The sequence below is a fragment of the Misgurnus anguillicaudatus genome, unplaced genomic scaffold (genome assembly GCF_027580225.2).
Source record: "Misgurnus anguillicaudatus unplaced genomic scaffold, ASM2758022v2 HiC_scaffold_34, whole genome shotgun sequence".
In the NCBI taxonomy this organism is placed as follows: domain Eukaryota; kingdom Metazoa; phylum Chordata; class Actinopteri; order Cypriniformes; family Cobitidae; genus Misgurnus; species Misgurnus anguillicaudatus.
In genome coordinates, this window is record NW_027395284.1 from 4,621,835 (window position 1) to 4,644,154 (window position 22,320).

The 22,320-nt window shown below is 40.7% G+C and overlaps 1 protein-coding gene and 1 long non-coding RNA gene across 2 annotated transcripts in view; one reads left to right on the top strand and one right to left on the bottom strand.

The window, feature by feature from the left end:
* The window catches only part of LOC141363413 (uncharacterized), a 418,471-nt gene that overhangs the window by 221,323 nt on the left and 174,828 nt on the right, over positions 1-22,320 (bottom strand). The window lies entirely within an intron of this gene.
* LOC129419446 (semaphorin-7A) lies at positions 15-17,749 on the top strand. The gene is made up of 12 exons (XM_073865987.1): positions 15-173; positions 347-375; positions 6,662-6,792; positions 7,274-7,315; positions 7,816-7,920; positions 7,997-8,072; positions 11,556-11,645; positions 11,735-11,874; positions 12,822-12,982; positions 13,446-13,560; positions 14,706-14,880; positions 17,343-17,749. Exons 1-12 carry the CDS (start codon positions 67-69, stop codon positions 17,732-17,734), a joined length of 1,563 nt encoding a protein of 520 aa, XP_073722088.1. The 5' UTR covers positions 15-66; the 3' UTR covers positions 17,735-17,749.

Sequence of the window (22,320 nt, forward strand, 5' to 3'; positions counted from 1 at the left end):
ACGTCATTGAGGCTGTCTCATTTCAGAAATGTAAGTAAGTGAGGACTCTCTGAAGGCGACCTTCAAATGCGCTCTTCTTTCACAGGAATTCGGAGGATACGAGAGATCACGAAGCCTCGCTCTGCCCTCCTCCACTACTGCTGGATCGGAGCAAAATGGTGGGATAAACAAATGTAAGCGGGAAAATATGTGGGCGGGGTCGGGCAAGGCTGCTCCTTATCCTTCTCATGGCTTTGAATTCGCCATAAGATCAAACTCACGAGCATTCGTGAGCTTTACATGTAAAGATGAACAGGATTTGTGTGTTTGTGCTGTTCATGTGTATTTTCTGTGTTTCTTCATTTAGACTGGGTCCTCGAGTTAAGACTGATCAAGGTGAGACGACATTTGATTTTATTTGCGAGTTAAATGTTATGTGAATAATAAGACACTAACTATTATTTATGCTTAATGTTAGGTTAATATTTATAATTTAGGTTACAGTATATGTCCATTACAAAATGTGTTAAGGAAAAAAAGACACAAAAATACTTAACTGAATAAGGTCTCAGAGCGAGCGTCGACTCGGCAAGGGTCGTGTTGGTAACTTTGCTGTTCGACGTTTGATCAGAGAACGATTCTTGAGTTGAAGTAACGTTAGGTGGACATGTCATGAAAATAGATGATTCTTCGGATGAAGCAACAGTTCAGCTCTTACTATTGTGTATAGTTTTTATTAGTAGTAATGTAAAGGTTAAATAATAATTCACTTATTTTCAAAAAAAATTGTAATAAAAATAAAATAATAATACAAAGTAATTTTACTGCATTTACAGATCAAGCTTGAGTTTTGTTATCAATATTAAATTACATAATATTTACAAAGTCTATGAATCACCATGTATTGGGTGATACACAAAAGGCTTTTAATTTAATTGTATATTTTTCTTGTGAATAGGTTGACAACAGTATTAGCCGAATAATGATTTGATTTGATTTGACTTTATTGTCTGTTCAGATTTACTGGACAGAAATTCATCTTTGACACTGGCTTCGACAAACATTCCATAATAACATTACATACCACAATAATAAAAACACATTATAAATCACACAATACATGATCCAATTAAATGAATACAACATTCACAATAATGGCCCTAGTTAAAAGTTAAAAGTTTGGTTTAAAACAGTCACTGCCAATGGAATAAATGATCTTTTAAAAATATTCTTTTTGGCATATGGTGCGCGTAGCCTACGCCCGGAAGGGAGGACCTCAAAGCAGTAGTGCAGGGGATGAGTCTGGTCTGAGTAAATCGCTAACGCCCTTTTCTCCAGAAAGTGTGAGAATAATTCTTGCAATGTACTCTGTTTATGGCCGATAATCTTATTTGCTTCATTAATTACTCGTGTTAATTTTTCTTGTGTATTATTGTTAAATTTCCGTACCATGAGACGATGTTGTAAGTTACGTTGCTAATGCTTATCGTATGCCTCTCTTTTTACCTGTTGCCACTTGTGCTTGTCCTATTGAAAATAAATCGTTAAAGGCGGAGTCCACGATGTTTGAAAAACGGTTTGGAAAAGGAGACGGGCCGACTACCAAAACACACTTATAGCCAATCAAATCAAATCAAATGCCGGGTTGCGTATGTGTGGGGCGGGTCTATCAACAGAAGGTCCAGATTCTATTGGGGTAGGGGCGTGTTTGTTTAGGTGATTTCAAATATCAACATTGGCTTTACTGATGCTCTTCCAAAGGAGCGTATTGTGTAATTTTAAATGCAAGTGATTTGTAGATCGCGTATAGCGCAGACAATTCAGTGCAAATAAAAAAATATGACACACAAAACTACAAAACGCGTGCGCATACTGCACCATAGGGAGGGAGAGAGCTTGCGAGAGGCTGCCTTCTTGTCATTTCTGGCTTATAACAAAAACAGAATAATGCCTAAAAACTGCTGTGTGACACAGCTAACTAGCCAAAAAAAACAGAAATAAGTTTTTATAGGCCTACACGGAGGAGTAGGCTGTGTGTATTTGAAAGCTTAGTTTGATTTTAAGAACAGGTAAAATGGTTTTGAAGGGATTGTTTGGAAGAGTCAGGGGTTCTGTGAAATTTGTTTGACCATTTGGATTTGTGTTTAAGGTTTTGAGAAAATGAGTGCTGATTTAAAAAAGAGGATGTTGTAGCAATTCAGAAAAACTGTAAAAAAAAAATCATAATTTAATTTCATTTTTAATTAAAAATTCCACCCATGTGCCATTATCTCATTACCATGATTTAGTAAAAGATAGTTTGAAACTGAATTTGTTGGCAAATATGGATCACAGAAGAGCAATTCAGAGAAGATACTTTCCAAGATGCATTGGCAGAGACGACATCAGGTGTGATGTTAATGAGAACTTGTGGCCAAATGAAAGAGAGAGAGCAGACTAGAACCATCATTGTAATTTACCATTATGAACAACTTTACATGTTGTTACAGTAATGTTGTAAGGTTTTGTTCTGTGTTTACTTGTGTTCTGTGTATTTTTGTATTTTGGACTTTTATTTTGACATCCTGTTCTGGCTTTTATTTTGATATACATCATGCCATGTCACAGTTCACACTTCCTGTCTGTCTGTATATAAGTCACATCCTGTTCACCTGCTCCTGGCTGATTATTACATCGCCAATACCTAGTCTTAGTGATGGCGAAGTGAAGCTTTCTTGAAGCAGTGAAGCTTTCAACCCAATTGTATCGGAAAAAGGTTCATTACTCGAAGCTTTTCAAATCAGAGCTCAATGAGGACCTCTGCTGGTGAAAGTGCTGTATCACAATATGTTCCACAACCAAACAACGTATTTATTTAATTATTAAAGCAAAACTTAATCGATTGACAAATTAAGGATAGATTCATAAATAAATGTAACACTATATTAAATACATGACCAAAGCACGTTCCATTTCATGCGATTGGTACTTCAAACAAAAATAACAAATTAAGGATAGACCTTGTCTCAAAAGTATAAAGTGTGAACCAATTAAAAAATATATCATGGTATTAAGTGGTGCAGAAAAGGCTTTTTACTACTAATATATTCTAGATATATCATAAACTCACTATACAGTAATCGATTCCGTGTAATGCAATACTCCAATACAACCCATGAGGGCGCGCCGCGCATCGCACAATTCTAAACCTTTGAATCAGATAACGAAGCAGTCACGTGGGTGTGTGTGAAACGAAGCTTCGGACGTCATTGGTCACGTGATTTTGCCAAAACGAATCAAGCTTCGATACAAAGCTTCAATGAAAATCGGTTCGTTTTTTTGACACACGCTTCGGAGCTTCGGTGTCACTGGTAACATCACTACCTAGTCTGTTTATCTGTACCTGAATCTGTTATCTGTTTTATCTGTTACCTGGATCTGCCTGTATTTTTGACCTGTGCCTGTTTTTGGATTTTGATTGTTACTCTGCCTGCCCTGAACCTAGCCTGATATTTGGATTACGATTGTTGGATTTACCCTGTATGGATTTGTTTGCTGGCCCTTCTTGGGATTTTACAATAAAACACCTTTTGCATATGGATTCACTTTTCACTCCCTTTCTTTAAAGCAACCCCCTTACAGAATAATCAGCCGGCACCCGGATCCAGCGAAGGTTAGTAACTTCCCACCAGCAACCAGTTTTTGCCCTGCTTGAACTCCGTCAGAACCACCGGCCCATTGAGGATTATGTTCAAGACTTTCTGGAATTATCGAATCAGGTACATTTTGATGAGGACACATTGAAACCGATTTTTTACAATGCTCTTGATGAATGGTTGCGCTTGTGTATGCCCCATGATATGTCTGCCTGGTCCCTGGAGAGTTATATTGACTTTGCATTGCTGTTGTGTGGTTCACCATTTACTGTGGGTGTTGCGGATACACCTCCAGTGAATTTACACAACACACAAAGCCATTTCATGCCTGTTCTGCCCAAACCTGTATATGTCATGCCTGATTTGTCCATGCTTGCTCCCAAAATGGCCGCCATCCTGCCTGTCCCTAAAATGGCTGCCATCCTGCCTGTTCCCAAAATGGCCGCCATCCTGCCTGTTTCTGCACCCACACCCGTTTTTGAGAGAGCTACCATTATCCCTGCACCTGAATTACAGAGAGCCATCATCACCACCACACCTGCACTCATGAGGGCTACTACTCACCCAGCACCTGACGTCCAGATGGCCACCCTGCCTGAAGCAACGACCACAGAGGTATGTTTCATTGACTCAATATTGCCTGAATTTGCCATAGCCCTGTGGTGCGTCTGGTCTGCCTTCTGCTCTGTTATTCCCGAGGTTTCTCAAGGCCCTGCATCTGAACTATCCGAACCACTGAATTCATCCGACTCATCCGATTCATCTGATTCATCCAACTGCTCTGATTCATCTGACCCATCTGATTCGCTCGACTCGTCTGATTCGCTCGACTCGTCTGATTCGCTCGACTCGTCTGATCTGCCCGACTCGTCTGATCTGCTCGACTCGTCTGATCTGCCCGACTCGTCTGATCTGCCCGACTCGTCTGATCTGCCCGACTCGTCTGATCTGCCCGACTCGTCTGATCTGCCCGACTCGTCTGATCTGCCCGACTCGTCTGATCTGCCCGACTCGTCTGATCTGCCCGACTCGTCTGATCTGCCCGACTCGTCTGATCTGCCCGACTCGTCTGATCTGCCCGACTCGTCTGATCTGCCCGACTCGTCTGATCTGCCCGACTCGTCTGATCTGCCCGACTCGTCTGATCTGCCCGACTCGTCTCACTCACTTGATTCACATGATTCATCTGGCTCACCTGTCTCGTCTGATTCACCTGGCTCAACTGACTATTCTGATTCATCTGGTTTACCATCTGGAATATCATCACCCTGGTCCACGGAAGCTTTTCCAAGTTTTTTTTTGGGGGGGGGGGGTAGTACCCGGACACAGGAAGGAGGCAGAGGACACCGAGGCGGAGGCGGAAGTGTACTCTGATCCTTCCTTTCCTTGTGATCTGGGTCTATTCCTACCCCATGACCAAGCTTCACTTATGCCCCTTGATCCTGCTCCTAGCCTGCCCCATGACCCAGGTCCAAGCCTGCCCCATGACCCAGGTCCAAGCCTGCCCCATGACCCAGGTCCAAGCCTGCCCCATGACCCAGGTCCAAGCCTGCCCCATGACCCAGGTCCAAGCCTGCCCCATGACCCGGGCCCGCATTTGCCCCATGACCCGGGCCCGCATTTGCCCCATGACACGGGCCCGCATTTGCCCCATGACCCGGGCCCGCATTTGCCCCATGACCCGGGCCCGCATTTGCCCCATGACCCGGGCCCGCATTTGCCCCATGACCCGGGCCCGCATTTGCCCCATGACCCGGGCCCGCATTTGCCCCATGACCCGGGCCCGCATTTGCCCCATGACCCGGGCCCGCATTTGCCCCATGACCCGGGCCCGCATTTGCCCCATGACCCGGGCCCGCACCTGCCCCATGACCCGGGCCCACACCTGCCCCATGACCCGGGCCCACACCTGCCCCATGACCCGGGCCCACACCTGCCCCATGACCCGGGCCCACACCTGCCCCATGACCCGGGCCCACACCTGCCCCATGACCCGGGCCCACACCTGCCCCATGACCCGGGCCCACACCTGCCCCATGACCCGGGCCCACACCTGCCCCATGACCCGGGCCCACACCTGCCCCATGACCCGGGCCCACATCTGCCTCATGATCCGGGACCATGCTGGCCCCACGACCCTGGACCATCCTGGCCTTATGACCCAGGACCTCTCCTGAACTGCCCTGCCCACCCTCTATTTGGACTTTGTTATTTGAATGTTGGGCTCTGGGAGTCGCCCTTTAGAGGGGGGGTTCTGTAAGGTTTTGTTCTGTGTTTACTTGTGTTCTGTGTATTTTTGTATTTTGGACTTTTATTTTGACATCCTGTTCTGGCTTTTATTTTGATATACATCATGCCATGTCACAGTTCACACTTCCTGTCTGTCTGTATATAAGTCACATCCTGTTCACCTGCTCCTGGCTGATTATTACATCGCCAATACCTAGTCTGTTTATCTGTACCTGAATCTGTTATCTGTTACCTGGATCTGCCTGTATTTTTGACCTGTGCCTGTTTTTGGATTTTGATTGTTACTCTGCCTGCCCTGAACCTAGCCTGATATTTGGATTACGATTGTTGGATTTACCCTGTATGGATTTGTTTGCTGGCCCTTCTTGGGATTTTACAATAAAACACCTTTTGCATATGGATTCACTTTTCACTCGCTTTCTTTAAAGCAACCCCCTTACAAATGTGTAGAATATTTTTTATTTATTCTTTATTATCATTGCAACTGGAGCTTTTTTCCTCTTTTTTTCACCTTTTGGTTGTAATTTGCAAGTCTATTCATATAAAAGAAAGAAATTTTGATTAATTTCTGAATCATTTTTGTTACAAATGCTTTCAATAAAGTGAAAAGGTGTATCTATACAAGTATTCTATATGAAGAACTACATTTTATGTGGAAAATCATTCAAATCATTTTTTAAGTCAGTGTGTTATGAATGAAATTAGTGTCTAAACTCCCCCCTAAACCAGCGTAACCAGCTAAAACCAGCGTGCTACACCACCCTAAACTGAGCTATTATTTATCTCATCTGTCTCAGGTATTACACACTATACTACTAAACACAGTCATAGTGGTTTGAGAAAACTGGTCAGAAGCACCTCAAGTGGAATAATTTGGGTTGGAGATGATGAGAATCTCTTTCCTGTTACCTCAACACGAGACATACAGGTACTTCATACAGTGCATTTACAATACTTGTTTTGAGTTGCGTAAGGGGTGTAATCAAAATAATAGCAGTGTGAAATGTAATTAGAAAATGAGTTCATTATGTCTTTTATTAAAGGCATAGTTCACCCAAAAATGAAAGTTCTGTCATCGTTTACTCACTCTCATGTTGTTACAAACCTGTATGAATTTCTTTGTTCTTATAAACACAAAGGAAGATATTTTGAAGAATGTTTGAAACCAAACCAATCATGAGCCCCATTCACTTCCATTGTAAGAAAAAAATAATATGTTTAGTCATTTAGCAGACACCTTTGTCCAAAGCCACTTACAAATGAGGTAAACAATAGAAGCAATACATAAGTACACTAGAACTAGTCTAATCAAGTCAAACACAGTATACATAGCTAAGGGTTAGTTAGGTTTTTTACTAAGTGTTATTTTAATAGCTGTATATGGTTCATATCTGTGCCTTTATGTTTAGGTGAATGTTGCTCAGTTTAAGGATGAATGTAAAGAAAATGAAGTAAGTATTAAGAATCTTAATATAAATAAAACATAATGGGGCGGTGTCCCAGACAGGGTTTAGATAAATCCAGGACTAGTTCTATTAGGACATTTTTTACAAAAACACCTGACAAAAAACAATACAGGTGTGTATTTTGAGACAAAACCATGATATATGATAAGATTTCTCAGTGCAAGGTGTTTTAAAAAGAAGGCAGCTCAAACATGCATCTTAGTCTGAAGCTAGAATAAACTCTGTCTGGGAAACCGCCCCTAAATCTCAATACTTTTCACCTTGCAAGATCTTAAAAATAATAAGGACTGAAACGCAAAATAAAATCTCAGATGTGGGTGTAGTGGGCAGGGCAGACGCACTTTTGGTGGTACAGATTTCCCCTCTCTTCACCATGTACTTCCCTGTACTCTCTGCCCAAAAAATTACTTTAAAAAATTGTGTGTGATATCAAAAACGATCTGCTTGACCTATTGAATCTCATATAATTATGTGTTAATATCTAGAAGTGTGAGTCTGAGTACAAAATCTCTCTGATCAGTGATGGAGTCGATGGAAATCTCCTGTTCATGTGTGGAACTAATGATGAAAAAACTAAGTGCTATAACATGGTATGTCTTGTTTTTACCATTTGTATTTTAGTCTTGTGTTCACTGTAATCAAATAAAATTTCATCTTTTATTTCAGAACTTAGACTATTCTTTAGTTGACGGCTTTGAATTCACTTATGAATTAAATATGAATGATCCTTCATTACTCATAGGTGAGTATCACACATACTGAGAATTGCATTTAGAAAAATCTCTTTAACAAGACACATGACTGGAGTTACAGTTTTAATACTAAGGATTAGAGATTAGAAAGTACATTTGAAAAACTACACTGAATTGAGAGCATAATGAAATAATGAAGTGATGATGCCATTCAGGGTTTTGTGTTGAAACACAGGGCTGTTAATTCTGCTCACCTGGGGAATACTGAAGTTAAGATGGAAACCAGCTGCAAAAGGCAGTTTGATATCATTTCATGTCCATAAGATATCATTTATTTACATAATATGAAAATCTACTGTTATTGGCTGACACCAAACCTATAACTGTTTGTTAATGTTCAATTGTGTGAATAACAATATCGTAATTTTCACTGTTACTTTCTCTAAAGGCCCAAATATCCCAAGATGACTTGCCACACGTACCTCTACATAACCTAAAATACATTGCTCATGGTACATATCACTGCATCTTTTGATGAAATGCCCATTCAAGGCTTTGATTTTTCTACGTTTTGACTTTTATGAAAGTTACGAAGCAGACACATACAGTACACAAAATAAAAATGAAAACCAGCTCGTCTTTGTAAAGGGACAATAATTAGGATTTTCCCCCATCTTGTGGTGAAATTGTATTTTGACCTCAAACAGGTGCATCAAATTTAGGATAATAAGTGAGGTGGACATTTTAAAGGCAGACTAACAGGTCTTTGAGGGTCAGAATTCTAGCTGATAGACAGATGTTCAAATACTTATTTGCAGCTGTATCATACAAAGAAATAGTTAAAAAATCATATATTGTTATTTCTGGATTTTTTTAGATTGTGTCTCTCACAGTGGACATGCACCTACAATGACAATTTCAGACCCTTCCATGATTTCTAAGTGGGAGAAAATAGCAGGGTGTTCAAATACTTCACTGTATATGAATTACTTATTACTCAATACAAGCACAAATAACACTGGATTTAATCTTCATGATAACATGGATCTAATGTATGATATGAGTGAAATTATTTGGCATCTACTGTACTTATCAGCGTTCGTCTGCAGTGTTGGGGGTAACGCATTACAAGTAACAGGCATTACATAATAACTTTACTGAAGTAATGAGTAAAGTAACGCATTACTTTATAAATGTACACATTATTATTTTACGTAGTCAGTGTAATGTGTGTGTAAGGGGTCCAAATATGACCCCATCCATCCGTTTGGCCCAAGGACGGAATCCAAACGAAGGGTTATCGCGCGTTCGGTCTTTTCCGGCGCTTATAAAGACAAATTAACGTTACGCAACTTTACACCTGACTCCAAAGATATAAAACGTATTGTAATATGAATCAAATTGATATAAATATAGAATTTGGATAAACATTTGATCATTCTATTTACTCATGTTAACATTGAACTCATTCATTCGATTACCAATATCATATCAGCCCACACCGGCCGTTGTGCGGATTCTGAAACATAAAACTCAACCACACCAGAGGTCCTGACTTATATAGCCCTCGAATAATCATCACAATTAAACACAACTTAGTTAGGGTTAAATAATTAGTCTATCCGTGTAACCAGAGGAAATGGTTGAAGCAACTGCCCCATGCTGGCGTGCCCTTCATTATTATTATAAAATACTTACGCAACCCCAGCCAACTATATACAACTTAATACAGAACTCAGAAACTATAATTATAGTAGAGATACTGATCAGAGGTCCTGACTTATCATCTGATAGCCCACATATAGTAAAGTAATGGCTGTACATCTTAGTTCATCGGTATAGACCATTAGCATGAATTTACACCCCGGTTATAGATTTATGGTGACAAAGGATATCGTAATACTTATTGTAACTTAGAAGAGTCAATGATACAGAGAAGATTAGAATGAATGCAAATGTAACAATTTATTTACCAGGTAAGAAAAACATAATTCAGAAGCCAATTTACATTCCAATTCAAATACGAAAATCAAACGAAAAACCATTGCATACCTGGTAATGAGATGAAGATCTTGTTACAGATTCCTCAACATAAAATAAAATACATGATGCTGTGCCAGGACAGCATCATGGGGGTGCATTTCTAGATATAGAAAATCCCGCCTAAGTCTTCTACACATCTCCTTAAATAACCAGAGAACAAAGCATATAGGAGTTTGGTATTGATTGGTTGTTGTAAAATCAGGGGTGTAGCCTAATATACATACAGTGGGTGATTGGTCAACATGTCTAAGTTAGGAGTTGTCTCCCAACATTAGGTTAAGTTTACTTATTTGTTGTCACAGATTAACATTGAATCCTATTGTCATATTAACAAACCCAAATGTACCACTTGCATTAAAACACTTCATTAAACACCAAACAAAACAAGTTTCACATTCTTTGTACATGTAGAATGTATTGCTTTTATAAAACATGAGGAGAGGGGGACAAGAAAGTGTGGTCGGGTGTGACTCTGTCCCACACCATGGGGTAACTGTCTTGGGGGGTAGATGTGAATTCTTTGAGGAAGGTTTCGGGGTAGATGTGAATTCTTTGTGGAGGGTTTCAGATGATAATTCAACAAGGAATTAGGAAGCGGTTTCCTGTGGATTCAGCCATTTGTTGCTGGCTTCAGGAAATACCTTTTGTCAGGGTTTGGCACCACCATTCAGCTCTTACATGTGCATGCCTGAGTTGAAACAGTTTGAGTCAGAAACTGAGATGGCAGGCCAGAGCTTGACATTTTTGTGATGGAAATATGCAATTTTTGAATGTAGAACTTCTCAGTCATAAAAAAACACCTGCAAGGCCTGAAAGAAATCAAGCCTCAGCCAAATAAGAAAAAGTAACGCAAAAGTAACTTAAAAGTAATGTAAGTATTACTTTCCATGAAAAGTAACTAAGTAATGCATTAGTTAGTTTTTGGGGTAGTAACTTAATATTGTAATGCATTACTTTTAAAAGTAACTTTCCCCAACACACTGTGGCTTGCATTTACAGGCATGGCTCAGAGTTTGCGTACAGGTGCGCACATTCATAGATCACAGCCATTGTGTCTGAAGTGGCGTACACATGTTTTCAGCCTTATTTTATGCATATGCACACTTTATAAATGAGGCCCCAGTATTGTCTACTTTGTAACCATTAATGAAAACGGAGTAAAACAAGCACCTCCAGTGCCTCTATTGGACAATCAAAAAGATGCATATTTACCAGGAAAAATGTCTTTGACGTTATGCAGAAATGTAGGCAGCGGTGCGTTATTCCTGTAAGCCTGTGTAGAAAAGTTCACAGACTCAAACTTTTGTAAAAACTGCTTATTTTAGAAGTTTAAATGTGACAGACCGGAGGTGAAAAACGATAAATAAACCTAAGATGACTTTTATCTAAATGAGTTTGAACATACCATCCAATGAGTTTATGATGTCTGAACTATCTGTTTTATAACATTAAACTTTATACTTTCTATTGAAAATCCCATGATCTGTCAGGTGATATGTTGTACTACAAGTCTACTTTGGGACTGTACCAGATAAACCGAAAAACAGGTGCCAAGATCTGGCCTTATTCTCCTGTAGCAGGTGAGAGGAGAGATCATTCACTTCATCATTCATTCATTCAGATATCAATGTTTAAAATATTAATGCTGTATTTGTGATGTGACGTACAGAGCAGAAGTATGTGAAGGTGGTTGCTGGTAATGGTCAAGACAAGGACAAGGTTTATTCATTCTTCACAGAGAAACACAGAAGTGACAATGGAGGCTCTGAATTCGATACCTGGATCCCACGAGTCTCACAGATCTGTATGGTAAACAATAATGAAGTAAAACTGAGAAGTGTCAAATGATGGTTTTGCTCTGCTGCAGTTTCAGTTTAATGAGATTCATAACATTAGACACGTTATGTGTTTTTCTATTGGGTTTTGACATAGGAAACAAAAGCAGCCAGTGTAACTCATGAACTATACAGGTGTTGGTCATATTATTAGAATATCTTCAAAAAGTTGATTTATTTCACTAATTCCATTCAAAAAGTGACTTGTATAAAAACTTGTATATTATATTCATTACATGCAGACTGATATATTTCAAATGTTTATTTCTTTTAATTTTGATGATTATAATAATACCATGAATTATTCCAAATTTAGTATCTCAGAAATTTTTAATTTTGTATAAAGGTTCAAGAGGCGAAGGGAAGGAAAAGATGTGGTAAAAAAGTAGGGATGCTCCGATCAATGCCGATCTCCACTAAAAATACGTGGCCAATCACTATTCTAAATCGGACAGCCGATCTTATTTATAGCTATTTCATGTACTACGGCTTTTGATCATTAAGTCCTTATCGATCTGAAATCGCTGTTAGTTTGAATCGTTTATAACATCCATTTGAAAAAGCAACACTCGTCAAACATAATTATAGATATTCTTTATTATCATGAAAATACCTGAAAAGCTTTGAAGAACAGCAATATAAATATATCCTTCAGCCATTTCTGCGTGTCATCATAGCTGCGTGTGTATTGTTCTTTGTCTGCAGCGCATTTTGAGTTTCTGCACGAGAGCGCCCCCTGGCTTTTGGATGTAGTGCCATTTCACTGTAATTCATTGAGAAGCATAGCAAGAGAGGAGAGGATTGTAAAACAAAACCCATTAAAAAATGTGATGATATTCTAATTATATGACCAACACCTGTATGTTCATGTGCATGTATCATTGTATTAGCATTAAAATATTTAAACCTGATCTGTTTCAGAATGACAAAGGAGGATCTAAAGACGTCATTCAGTTCAGTTGGACATCTATGATCTACACCCGTCTGTCCTGTGGAGCTCTGGAGTTGTCCTTCACCCAGCTTATAGACGTGGCCACTGTTGACAATGACACCAAGATTTATGCCCTCTTCAGAAACATCTGGTAAATGAAAACATAATCAATCATTTTGTGTTCCTGTAGATCATTGTGTTAACATTGCTAAAGGTCATTGGTTTGATTCCTAGCGAACACACTTAGATATAAGATGTACTTTGTAACTTTGTTAATAATTAAACTACAATACAAAGTTTCACCCACCAGGGGTCCTAAAACAATAGTATGGATTGGTGGAAGTTGTTGACTTTAACTCCTCCTTTACATCCAGCAAACTGTTCTGAGACATTCAGACTGCTCTGAGGAGGTGCACAATAAATTCTCTAAATGATTAGACTTAGAGTTTTTATAAAACATGCATTCGAGCCAACTTTTATTAATTAAAATAACTGTTATTATATAACAGAATGTAAATATAAGTGTTTGTAGGTGCGAATATGTGTGTAAAAACTCCAAATCTGAGATCGGTTTGTAGAGAGAGTGCCTATTTACATATTTATGTTTAATCCAGGAACATGAGTGCCGTGTGTGTATATAAGATGACTGAAATCAGCAAAATCTTCAGTTCCTCTAAATTCATGGAGATTAAAAACATGAAACGTCCTGTGAACCATCGGCCTGGACAGGTGAGATTTAAACCCAACAACGGGCTTCCTTATGTATTTATATTAGTGTTACTGCTTTCCGACATTTTTGAAAATTATGACATCTCTCCTTCTTCTACTTCTCCTTCTTCTCCTCCTTCTACTTCCTCTTCTTCCTTTTCTTCTTCTTCCTCCTTGTTCTTCCTCTTCTTCCTCTTCTTCTTCTTCTTCTTCTTCCTCTTCCTCTTTTTCTTCCTCTTCTTCTTCCTCTTCTTCTTCTTCTTCCTCCTCCTCTTCTTCTTCTTCTTCTTCTTCCTCCTCCTACTTCCTCCTCTTCTTCTTCTTCTTCTCCTCCTTCTCCTCCTTCTACTTCCTCTTCTTCCTCTTCTTCTTCTTCCTCCTCTTCGTCTTCCTCTTCTTCTTCTTCTTCTTCCTCTTCTTCTTCCTCCTTCTTCCTCTTCTTCTTCTTCCTCCTCTTCTTCTTCTTCCTCTTCCTCTTTTTCTTCCTCTTCTTCTTCCTCTTCTTCTTCTTCTTCTCCTTCTTCTCCTCCTTCTCCTCCTTCTACTTCCTCTTCTTCCTTTTCTTCTTCTTCTTCCTCCTCTTCTTCTTCCTCTTCCTCTTCTTCTTCCTCTTCTTCTTCCTTTTCTTCTCCTCCTTCTACTTCCTCTTCTTCCTTTTCTTCTTCTTCTTCCTCCTCTTCTTCTTCCTCTTCTTCTTCCTTTTCTTCTCCTCCTTCTACTTCCTCTTCTTCCTCTTCTTCTTCTTCTTCCTCCTCTTCGTCTTCCTCTTCTTCTTCTTCTTTTTCCTCTTCTTCTTCCTTTTCTTCTTCTTCTTCTTCCTCCTCCTTCTTCCTCTTCTTCCTCTTTTTCTTCCTCTTTTTCTTCCTCTTCTTCTTCCTTTTCTTCTTCCTCCTCCTTCTTCTTCTTCTTCATTGCGTGACTTCTCTCTTGGGGGCTCACAGGATAGTAAAGGGTCCATCAAATGCACCCTCCAAAATTATACTCGAATACTATGAATTTGGACGTACTATTCGCCTCGCCTACTGATTTTCGCCTAGTTTGGAAGTAGGTGGTTTTGGATGCAGCTGTTGTTTAAAATCTAAAGCTGACATCACGCCTCATCACTTAACAACATCTAATGTCTCACAGGTCTGTCATGAGATTTGATCTGTTATCTTTTCACGCAGTGTGTTGATGACAGCACTCGTCTAAGTCCTGATATATTGAGGTTTATGAAAGAGCGTCCAGAAGTCAAAGATTCGGTGATGCCGGAGAACAAACCCCTGCTGTTTAAACACCATCATTACACACACATCCAGGTGCAGAGACTAGAGAACAGAACAGTACTGTTTCTGGCTTTAGGTATGTATTCTACATCAGTATTAATATAATCTGATAAGATACTGAGATAGATTTCTGTCTAACGTTCTCTACTGAGTGTTTGCGGGATTTCTCTTAACCGTTCTGTGTCTTTAAAGGCACAATATGTCATCTTTGCCGCTAACGGCAGCAGCTTGATGACACTGTTACGGTACATTCACACAGGGCGTAAGCGTTAACGGAAGGCTTGTCTGAAGCGTGACCAACAGCCAATCACAGTGCCGCTACACATGTTCCGGTCTTTCATAAACATAATTGTCTGGCTCTGGCTAGGTAATTTGCATAAGGTGATCTGATTGGCTGACACACAAGTTGCCGCTTTAAAAGTTGAGAAATGTTCAAATATAAATATATATATATGAACGCTTGTGTCTTTGTCACCTTTTTCAACTCTGATGAGTTTGCACCCCTGATATTAACTCTTTCTTCACCAGCATTTTTTAAAGTTGCCAGCCATCACCAGCATTTTTAGTAAGGCTAAAACTACCTAAAATGTGTACCAATGGTTGGATTTCATGACTGGCCACATAAGATAATACAGCATTTACTGTAGATGTCATAAAATTTACTGATAACAATGTGAGAAATTATCTGTTGCTATTTTCTGTTCTGATTTGTCTGTAAGATTCATTAATGTCAGATTTCTCTCTAAATTAAGTATGACAGGTAAGAGTAAAGTGATATGAGTTAGTTAATCTAACGTTATAATAACACACAACACATAATGTTACATACAAAAAGAAGTCTACATTATCTAAAAATCTCAGGATTTCAGTAAAATATTTAACACCTCATTATTTGTAAATGTAAAAAATTTACAGTAACTTTGTTAAAAACACCGCCTGTTATTGAGGATCCTGACACAAAACATCTTCACTCAATTCATTGTGTAGTTTTGTGCTTATATGCATTAGCAACACCTCAGACTTAACTATTTATGTCACTGCCTATATAAAACACTAAACTCAGTGGGTCTCATTCATGAAATATTCGTAAATATATGAGTAAATATGTGAGTGATTTGCACGTAAACAGACCTTCCCGAAAACTCTCCTCCTGATTCACAAATACTTCGTAAACGTCAGATTTGATAGTTAAATGTGTGTATGTGTTAATGAATTCCTATCAATCGTACATGGGACGCGCGTGCACGCTTATTCTCAATTACCATAAATCCCGCCCATTAAATCCGACTGAAAACTATATATGGGCATCATTTTATGACACCAAACGAAGGATTTCAACATATGTCTTCTTAAAAGCAAATGAAAAAGAAACATTTATCAGATGCAGAAATTGAAGTTTATTATCAGAAGTTAATTCAAAAAGGCAAATTTTATTTTCAAGCATATAGTGGCGTCTCAGGTCCTAAAAAAAGGAAGCTTGGCAGCACATTACAGATGCTGTTAATGAAATTTCATCTGTTAATCGAACAGTCCCACAAGTGAAAAAAAATGGTTCTGCAAAAAAACGAATTAGTTCACTTCGAAAAAATCTTAATAAAAAAATATAATTTTAGAGGAAATACACAAGCAGTTTACATTTGAGCAGATTTAACTTTTCACAAAAGAACGGGTATGGGTAGCCTGAAACGACTAATTAACCAGTCTTCATTCTCGACAAGTATGTCTGCGAGGCCTCTGAAAATACGCCTTTTGCGCAGCGCTCTGCCAAATAAGCCATTGTAAATGTGTTATGCCTGATTTTGGCCATTTTATAGGAAACAATTTCCTTAACAATTTCGTTTGCCCAGCCCTATTGAAATCAATAATTTATTTGATTAAAGTGTTCCGTTTGCAGATGCTATTACTGGAGCTTATCATAAAAGTTAAAAGAAAAAACCTATATAATTACTGTATAATATTTTTTTACAAAATGCTGTGTAATATGTACATGATTACGGTGAATTAAAATACAGCCTTGTTGATGAGCAAAACGTTTGGATGTTAAACGCACAATTTACGCGTGGCTGGGAGCAGGTGTAGATTTCTTTCGTACCAACTAACATTTGGAAAATACGAACATTTTCATGAATCCGAAAATGTACGCCAAAAGGACTTTACGAACGATTTACACAAAAATTCGTTCTGCTCGTGTTTCATGAATGAGACCCAGTGACTTTTAACTTAAGGTCATTTCAGTCAGCATACTGTTTAATAGGTAGATTATTTCTTTATAGTTTGGGAGAGAGCTGATCTGTGATGTCAGTAATAAAGTTAAAAAAGCTGTCAAGGTCCTAATGTATACCATTTAGCTACAACAATGTTCCTTTGAGGTACCAATATGCACTCTTTAGGTATAAAGATGTGCTTTATTAAAGGGCACAGCCCCAGTACCTTTATTTCTGTATACTGTAAATATAACAGTCTTTTAAAATGTCTTCTGTGGTAATTCCAACAATAATTACACGTCTAATATTAAACGTTTTGATTTTTTTTTCACAGAAAGTGGAGGGATCCATAAAGTCTTAGAAAGTTACACAGATGATCCAGTATTCATCATCGCAGAGTTTCGGCCATTTCCACACAGGACTCCCATCAGCAGTATGCTGTTAGACGAATCTGAGGTTAAAACACACACACACACACACACACACACACACACACACACACACTCTGGTTTCCATGTTTTGTGGGGACATTCCATAGACGTAATGCATTTTATACTGTACAAACTGTATATTCTATTCCCCTTACCTACCCCATTCCCTAACCCCAACCATCACAGAAACCCTTTTCCTACTTCACATTTTCAAGAAATATCATTCTGTTTGATTTATAAGCTTGTTTCCTCATGGGGACATCAAAATGTCCCCACAAGGTCACAAAAACACTAGTATTCCTATCTTTGTGGGGACAATTGGTCCCCACAACGTGATAATTACCAGGTACACACACACACACACACACATATTCTGGTTTCCATACTGGTTTTTATATTGTACAAACTGTATATTCTATTATATTCCCTTCCCCTAACCCAAACCTTAACCCCAACCATTATAGAAAACTTTCTGCTACTTCACACTTTCAAGAAACATCATTCTGTTTGATTTATAAGCTTGTTTCCTCATAGGGACCTCAAAATGTCCCCACAAAGTCAAAAAAATACTGGTATTCTTATCTTTGTGGGGACAATTGAAACCATACAACAATGAAAGAGTCAGTGACTTGTGGTGCTATATATTTATAAGTCTGACTTTACAGTACAATAAAACTCTTAAGGGGGTTGCACACCGGACGAGAAACGCTGTGTCACGTGATGAATCTAAAAACAGAACACGCATTATTTTCTGTGAATGTATCCACCTCATTTTTGACGTAAATGTGGGTGCCGCCATCTTAAAGCTCCTTTGTGTTAAGACTTCTGGTGAGCCTCAGCCACTAAAACTAATGATAGTCGTATTGCGAGGGGGAAACAAGTGTGCGGTTTTGACATGCTTTTGTATGTTTATTACGAAATTCAGGAAGACAGGTATCATGAGCAATTCTGCCCCCTTAGGAACCCGCGTGATTCCATTGGCTGAAAAAACTCCTCACGGGTAGTTTTTTTAGCGCCTTCTTACAATTCCTACAAAATCTCGTTATGATTTATGCCGTTAGAACGTTGTTAAAATTACAATGGATGTCTTTTTAAATGATATGTTTCATGTATTAGTATATAAAAAGGTTATGGTGATGAGATCTAGACATTGCTTGTGTCATTTTATTATTTATATATTATATACTGTACCCTTTCCACTTTTGTACTGTGTGAAATAAATTACTTATAAAGAACATGATAGTTGCATTACACATTAAAATGATCATTTATAAGCCATGATTACTACAATTTTACTAAAAAACAATGTTAATAACTTACAAAAATAAAAGTATTGTTTTTTGTAAAGCAGATGATGACACAAAACGTCTCGGGTTACGTAGGTAACCCTGGTTCCCTGAGAAGGGAACGAGACGCTGCGTCGCCATAGCAACGCTTTGGGGAACGCCTCGGCGTGACTGATCTGAAGCACGTGTAACACATAATCAATAATTTGATGATTGGATATAGGCTGGATGCCGTGCGGACCAAGGGTATAAGAAGGCATCCCACACAAACACACTCGCTACCAGTGCCGAAGCAAGTGCCTACAGGGATGCAGGGAGTATGGCATGGAGACGCAGCGTCTCGTTCCCTTCTCAGGGAACCAGGGTTACCTACGTAACCCGAGACGTTCCCTTTCGAGGAACTCGAGCTGCGTCGCCATAGCAACGCTTTGGGGAACGGGATGCCCACGCTTCCATACTACCAAATGCCTGTAGCGTGTATAACTGAACACAGTCAAGGCAAAGAACCTGGGACCCTACAGGGGTCTAGGTCTAGACCATAAAATCTGACGTAGGTGAGCGGCGAAGACCAACCGGCCGCATTACACACGTCAAGAGAGGCGCCTGACCCTAAGGCCTTAGAGGCAGCCATACCCCGGGTAGAGTGGGCCCTCACAGCGACAGGTGAGGGTAAGCCCTGATGTTCATAAGCCAGTGAGATAGCATCTACTATCCATCTGCTCAAAGTCTGCTTGGTCACCGGTAAAACCTTTTCTGGGTGAACCAAAGCACACAAATAGCTGCTCGGACTTCCTCCACTGAGCAGTCCCGTGAACGTATGTGTCCAGTGCAGTGCTCGCACAGGACACAACAAATTCAGCTTTTCTTGGTCCGCGCTCCTGAAGGGGGGGAGGACAAAGGGCCTGTAGAACACTGGGCCTCGGCACATTGTTCAGCACCTTGGGAATATAACCTGGCTTCGGGTGTAAAAAAGCCTTAGCCATCCCAGGTGCAAACTCCAGACATGTCGGGGATACTGACAGGGCCTGAAGGTCCCCCACTCGCTTTAAAGAGGTGATAGCAGAAGGAACACAGCCTTAAAGGCCAGAAACCTATCTGGCAAAGTCTCAAATGGCTCGAACGGAGCCGACGAGAGCCCTTCCAGCATGACTGGTAGGTCCCAAGTTGGAACCCTTGTGCGGCTAACACGTCGCAACCTGCGAGTGCCACAAAGAAAGCGAGCCAGTAACGGGTGTCTACCCACTGATGAGCCTTCCACCGAAGTATGGTAGGCAGAAACTGCTGCCGTTTAAACCTTAATGGTGAAAGGAGTAAACTCAGAGAAACGCTCCTGCAGAAACCTCAGCACTACGTTGACAGGCAGTTATAACTGGGTCTGTCAGATGAGCTGAACACCAAGAGGTGAACATTTCCCACTTAAGGGAATAAAGTTGCCCCGTGGAGGGATAAACACAACCACGGGGGAAAGCATACAGAAGTAGCCTCGGCCATGCCTGTACCATGGAAAACCACAGTGGGAAAAGTGTGGTGTCCTGGGATGCAAACAGATGTACCTCTGCGCGTCCTAACCTTTTCCAGATGTGGTTCACCACATCTAGATGAAGTTTCCACTCCCACCGGAGATGTCTCGAAGGGGCATCTGCCACATTCAGGTGGCCTGGTATGTAGACTGCCCTCAGAGAGTCCAGAAGTGTATGGTAGGCAGAAACTGCTGCCACCTATACCTTAAAGGTGGAGTAATGATGGTCTCCACAACCTCAGTTGGTAGCATGACATTCTTCCAAAGGAGTATGGTAGGCAGAGACTGCTGCCCCCTAAACCTTAGGGTGGAAGGAGTTAACCCAGCAGAGATATGCTCCTGCAGAAACCTCAGTACCACGTCAAGGGGCAGTTGACTGGGTCTGTCAGGTGAGCTGAACACCGAAAGGTGAAGTTTCTCTACTTTAGGGCATAAGCTTCCTCGTTGAGGGAGTTCTGAAGTAATCATCTGGTTCCCACAACCTCATTCGGGAGCATGAGGTCCCTCCAAAGGAGCATGGTAGGCAGAGACTGCTGCCACCTAGACCTTAAGGGGTGGAAGTAGTTAAGCCAGCAGAGAATTGCTGCTGCAGCAACCTCAGTACCACATAAACACGGCAGTTGACTGGGTTTGTAAGGGGAGTTAAACACCAATAGGTGAAAGATTCTCCACTTAAGAGCATAAAGCTCTCTTGAGGGTTGTCCAGACGAAATATGAGGTCCTTCCAGAAGGAATATGGAAGGCAGAAACCGCTGCCACCTAAGCCTTAAGAGTGGAAGGAATTAAGCCAGCGGAGAATTGCTCCTGCAGAAACCTCAGCACCACATAAACAGGGCAGGTGATTGGGTCTGTCACGTGAGCTGAACACCATGAGGTGAAGTTTCTCCACTTAGGGCCTAAGCTCCCTGAGGGAGCTCTGGAGTAATCATATGGTCTCCACAACCTCAGTTGGGAGCCTGACATCCTTCCAAAGGAGTATGGTAGGCAGAGACTGCTGCCACCTAAACCTTAGAGTGGAAGGAGATAAGCCAGCAGAGATTTGCTCCTACAGAAACTTCAGCACCACAACAACAGGGCAGTTGACTGGGACTGTATGGAGTAAATAATGGTCTACACAACCTCAGTTGGGAGACCTGAGCCTGCGAGCCTGGCCCCCTCAGAGGCCAAGCTGACAGCTACCAGATCTCTGGCAAACTTTCTCCAGAACTTCTGTGGCAGAGTGATTGGGGGAAAGAAGAGAAAACCACATTAGGCAGTGCGTGGTGTCCTGAGACGCAAACAGATCCACCTCTGCGCGTCCAAATACTCTCCAGATGTGGTTCACTACATCTGGCTGGAATCTCAACTCCCCGGGAATGGGCTTTGCCTTACAGGGCATCTGCCATATGCAAGTGGCCTGGGTCTAAACTGTCGTCAACGAGTACAGTTTGTCCAGAGACCACAAATGCCATTATCCCAAAATCAACAATGTTGTGATTTTGGCCCTATCGGCTTTCCATAACTGTACTCCAACCTGTAAGGGATGTGGCTGTTGTCAGCAACACACGCCAGCAGCGCACACCCAAAACAGTCCTTAGGATAGAAACCAAGGTTTTCTTCACACCACCAGAGCACGCAGACAACGATGCGTGACTTTGATTGCAGACCTCCTTAGAGATTTATTTAAGAAACCACCGATGTGATGTCTGTCTAGTCAAACACATGATGGCTCCTCAGGTCTAGAAGGAAATGGGAGTCCAACCCATACCACCATAATTTCCAAGGCAATTTCAGTGCCATAGCCGATGATGAGTTTCAGCGATTTTGACCCTTTTGGCTTTCCATAATCGCAACAACCTGTGAGGGATGCTTCTGTTGTCAGCGTCACACATCGACAACGCGCACCCAACACAGGACCTTGGGACAGAAGCCATGCTTTCTTCCTGTTACCACAGCACGCAAAAAATGGTGCGTGACTTTGATCATGCGAGACGGGTTTCCCCTCGGGGAAAACCCTCCCGTGTTGAATGAAGACATAAGCTCTATGTAAGGAATCAGTCCTCGGATCTGATTAAATCCCAGTCTGTCTCAGTCACA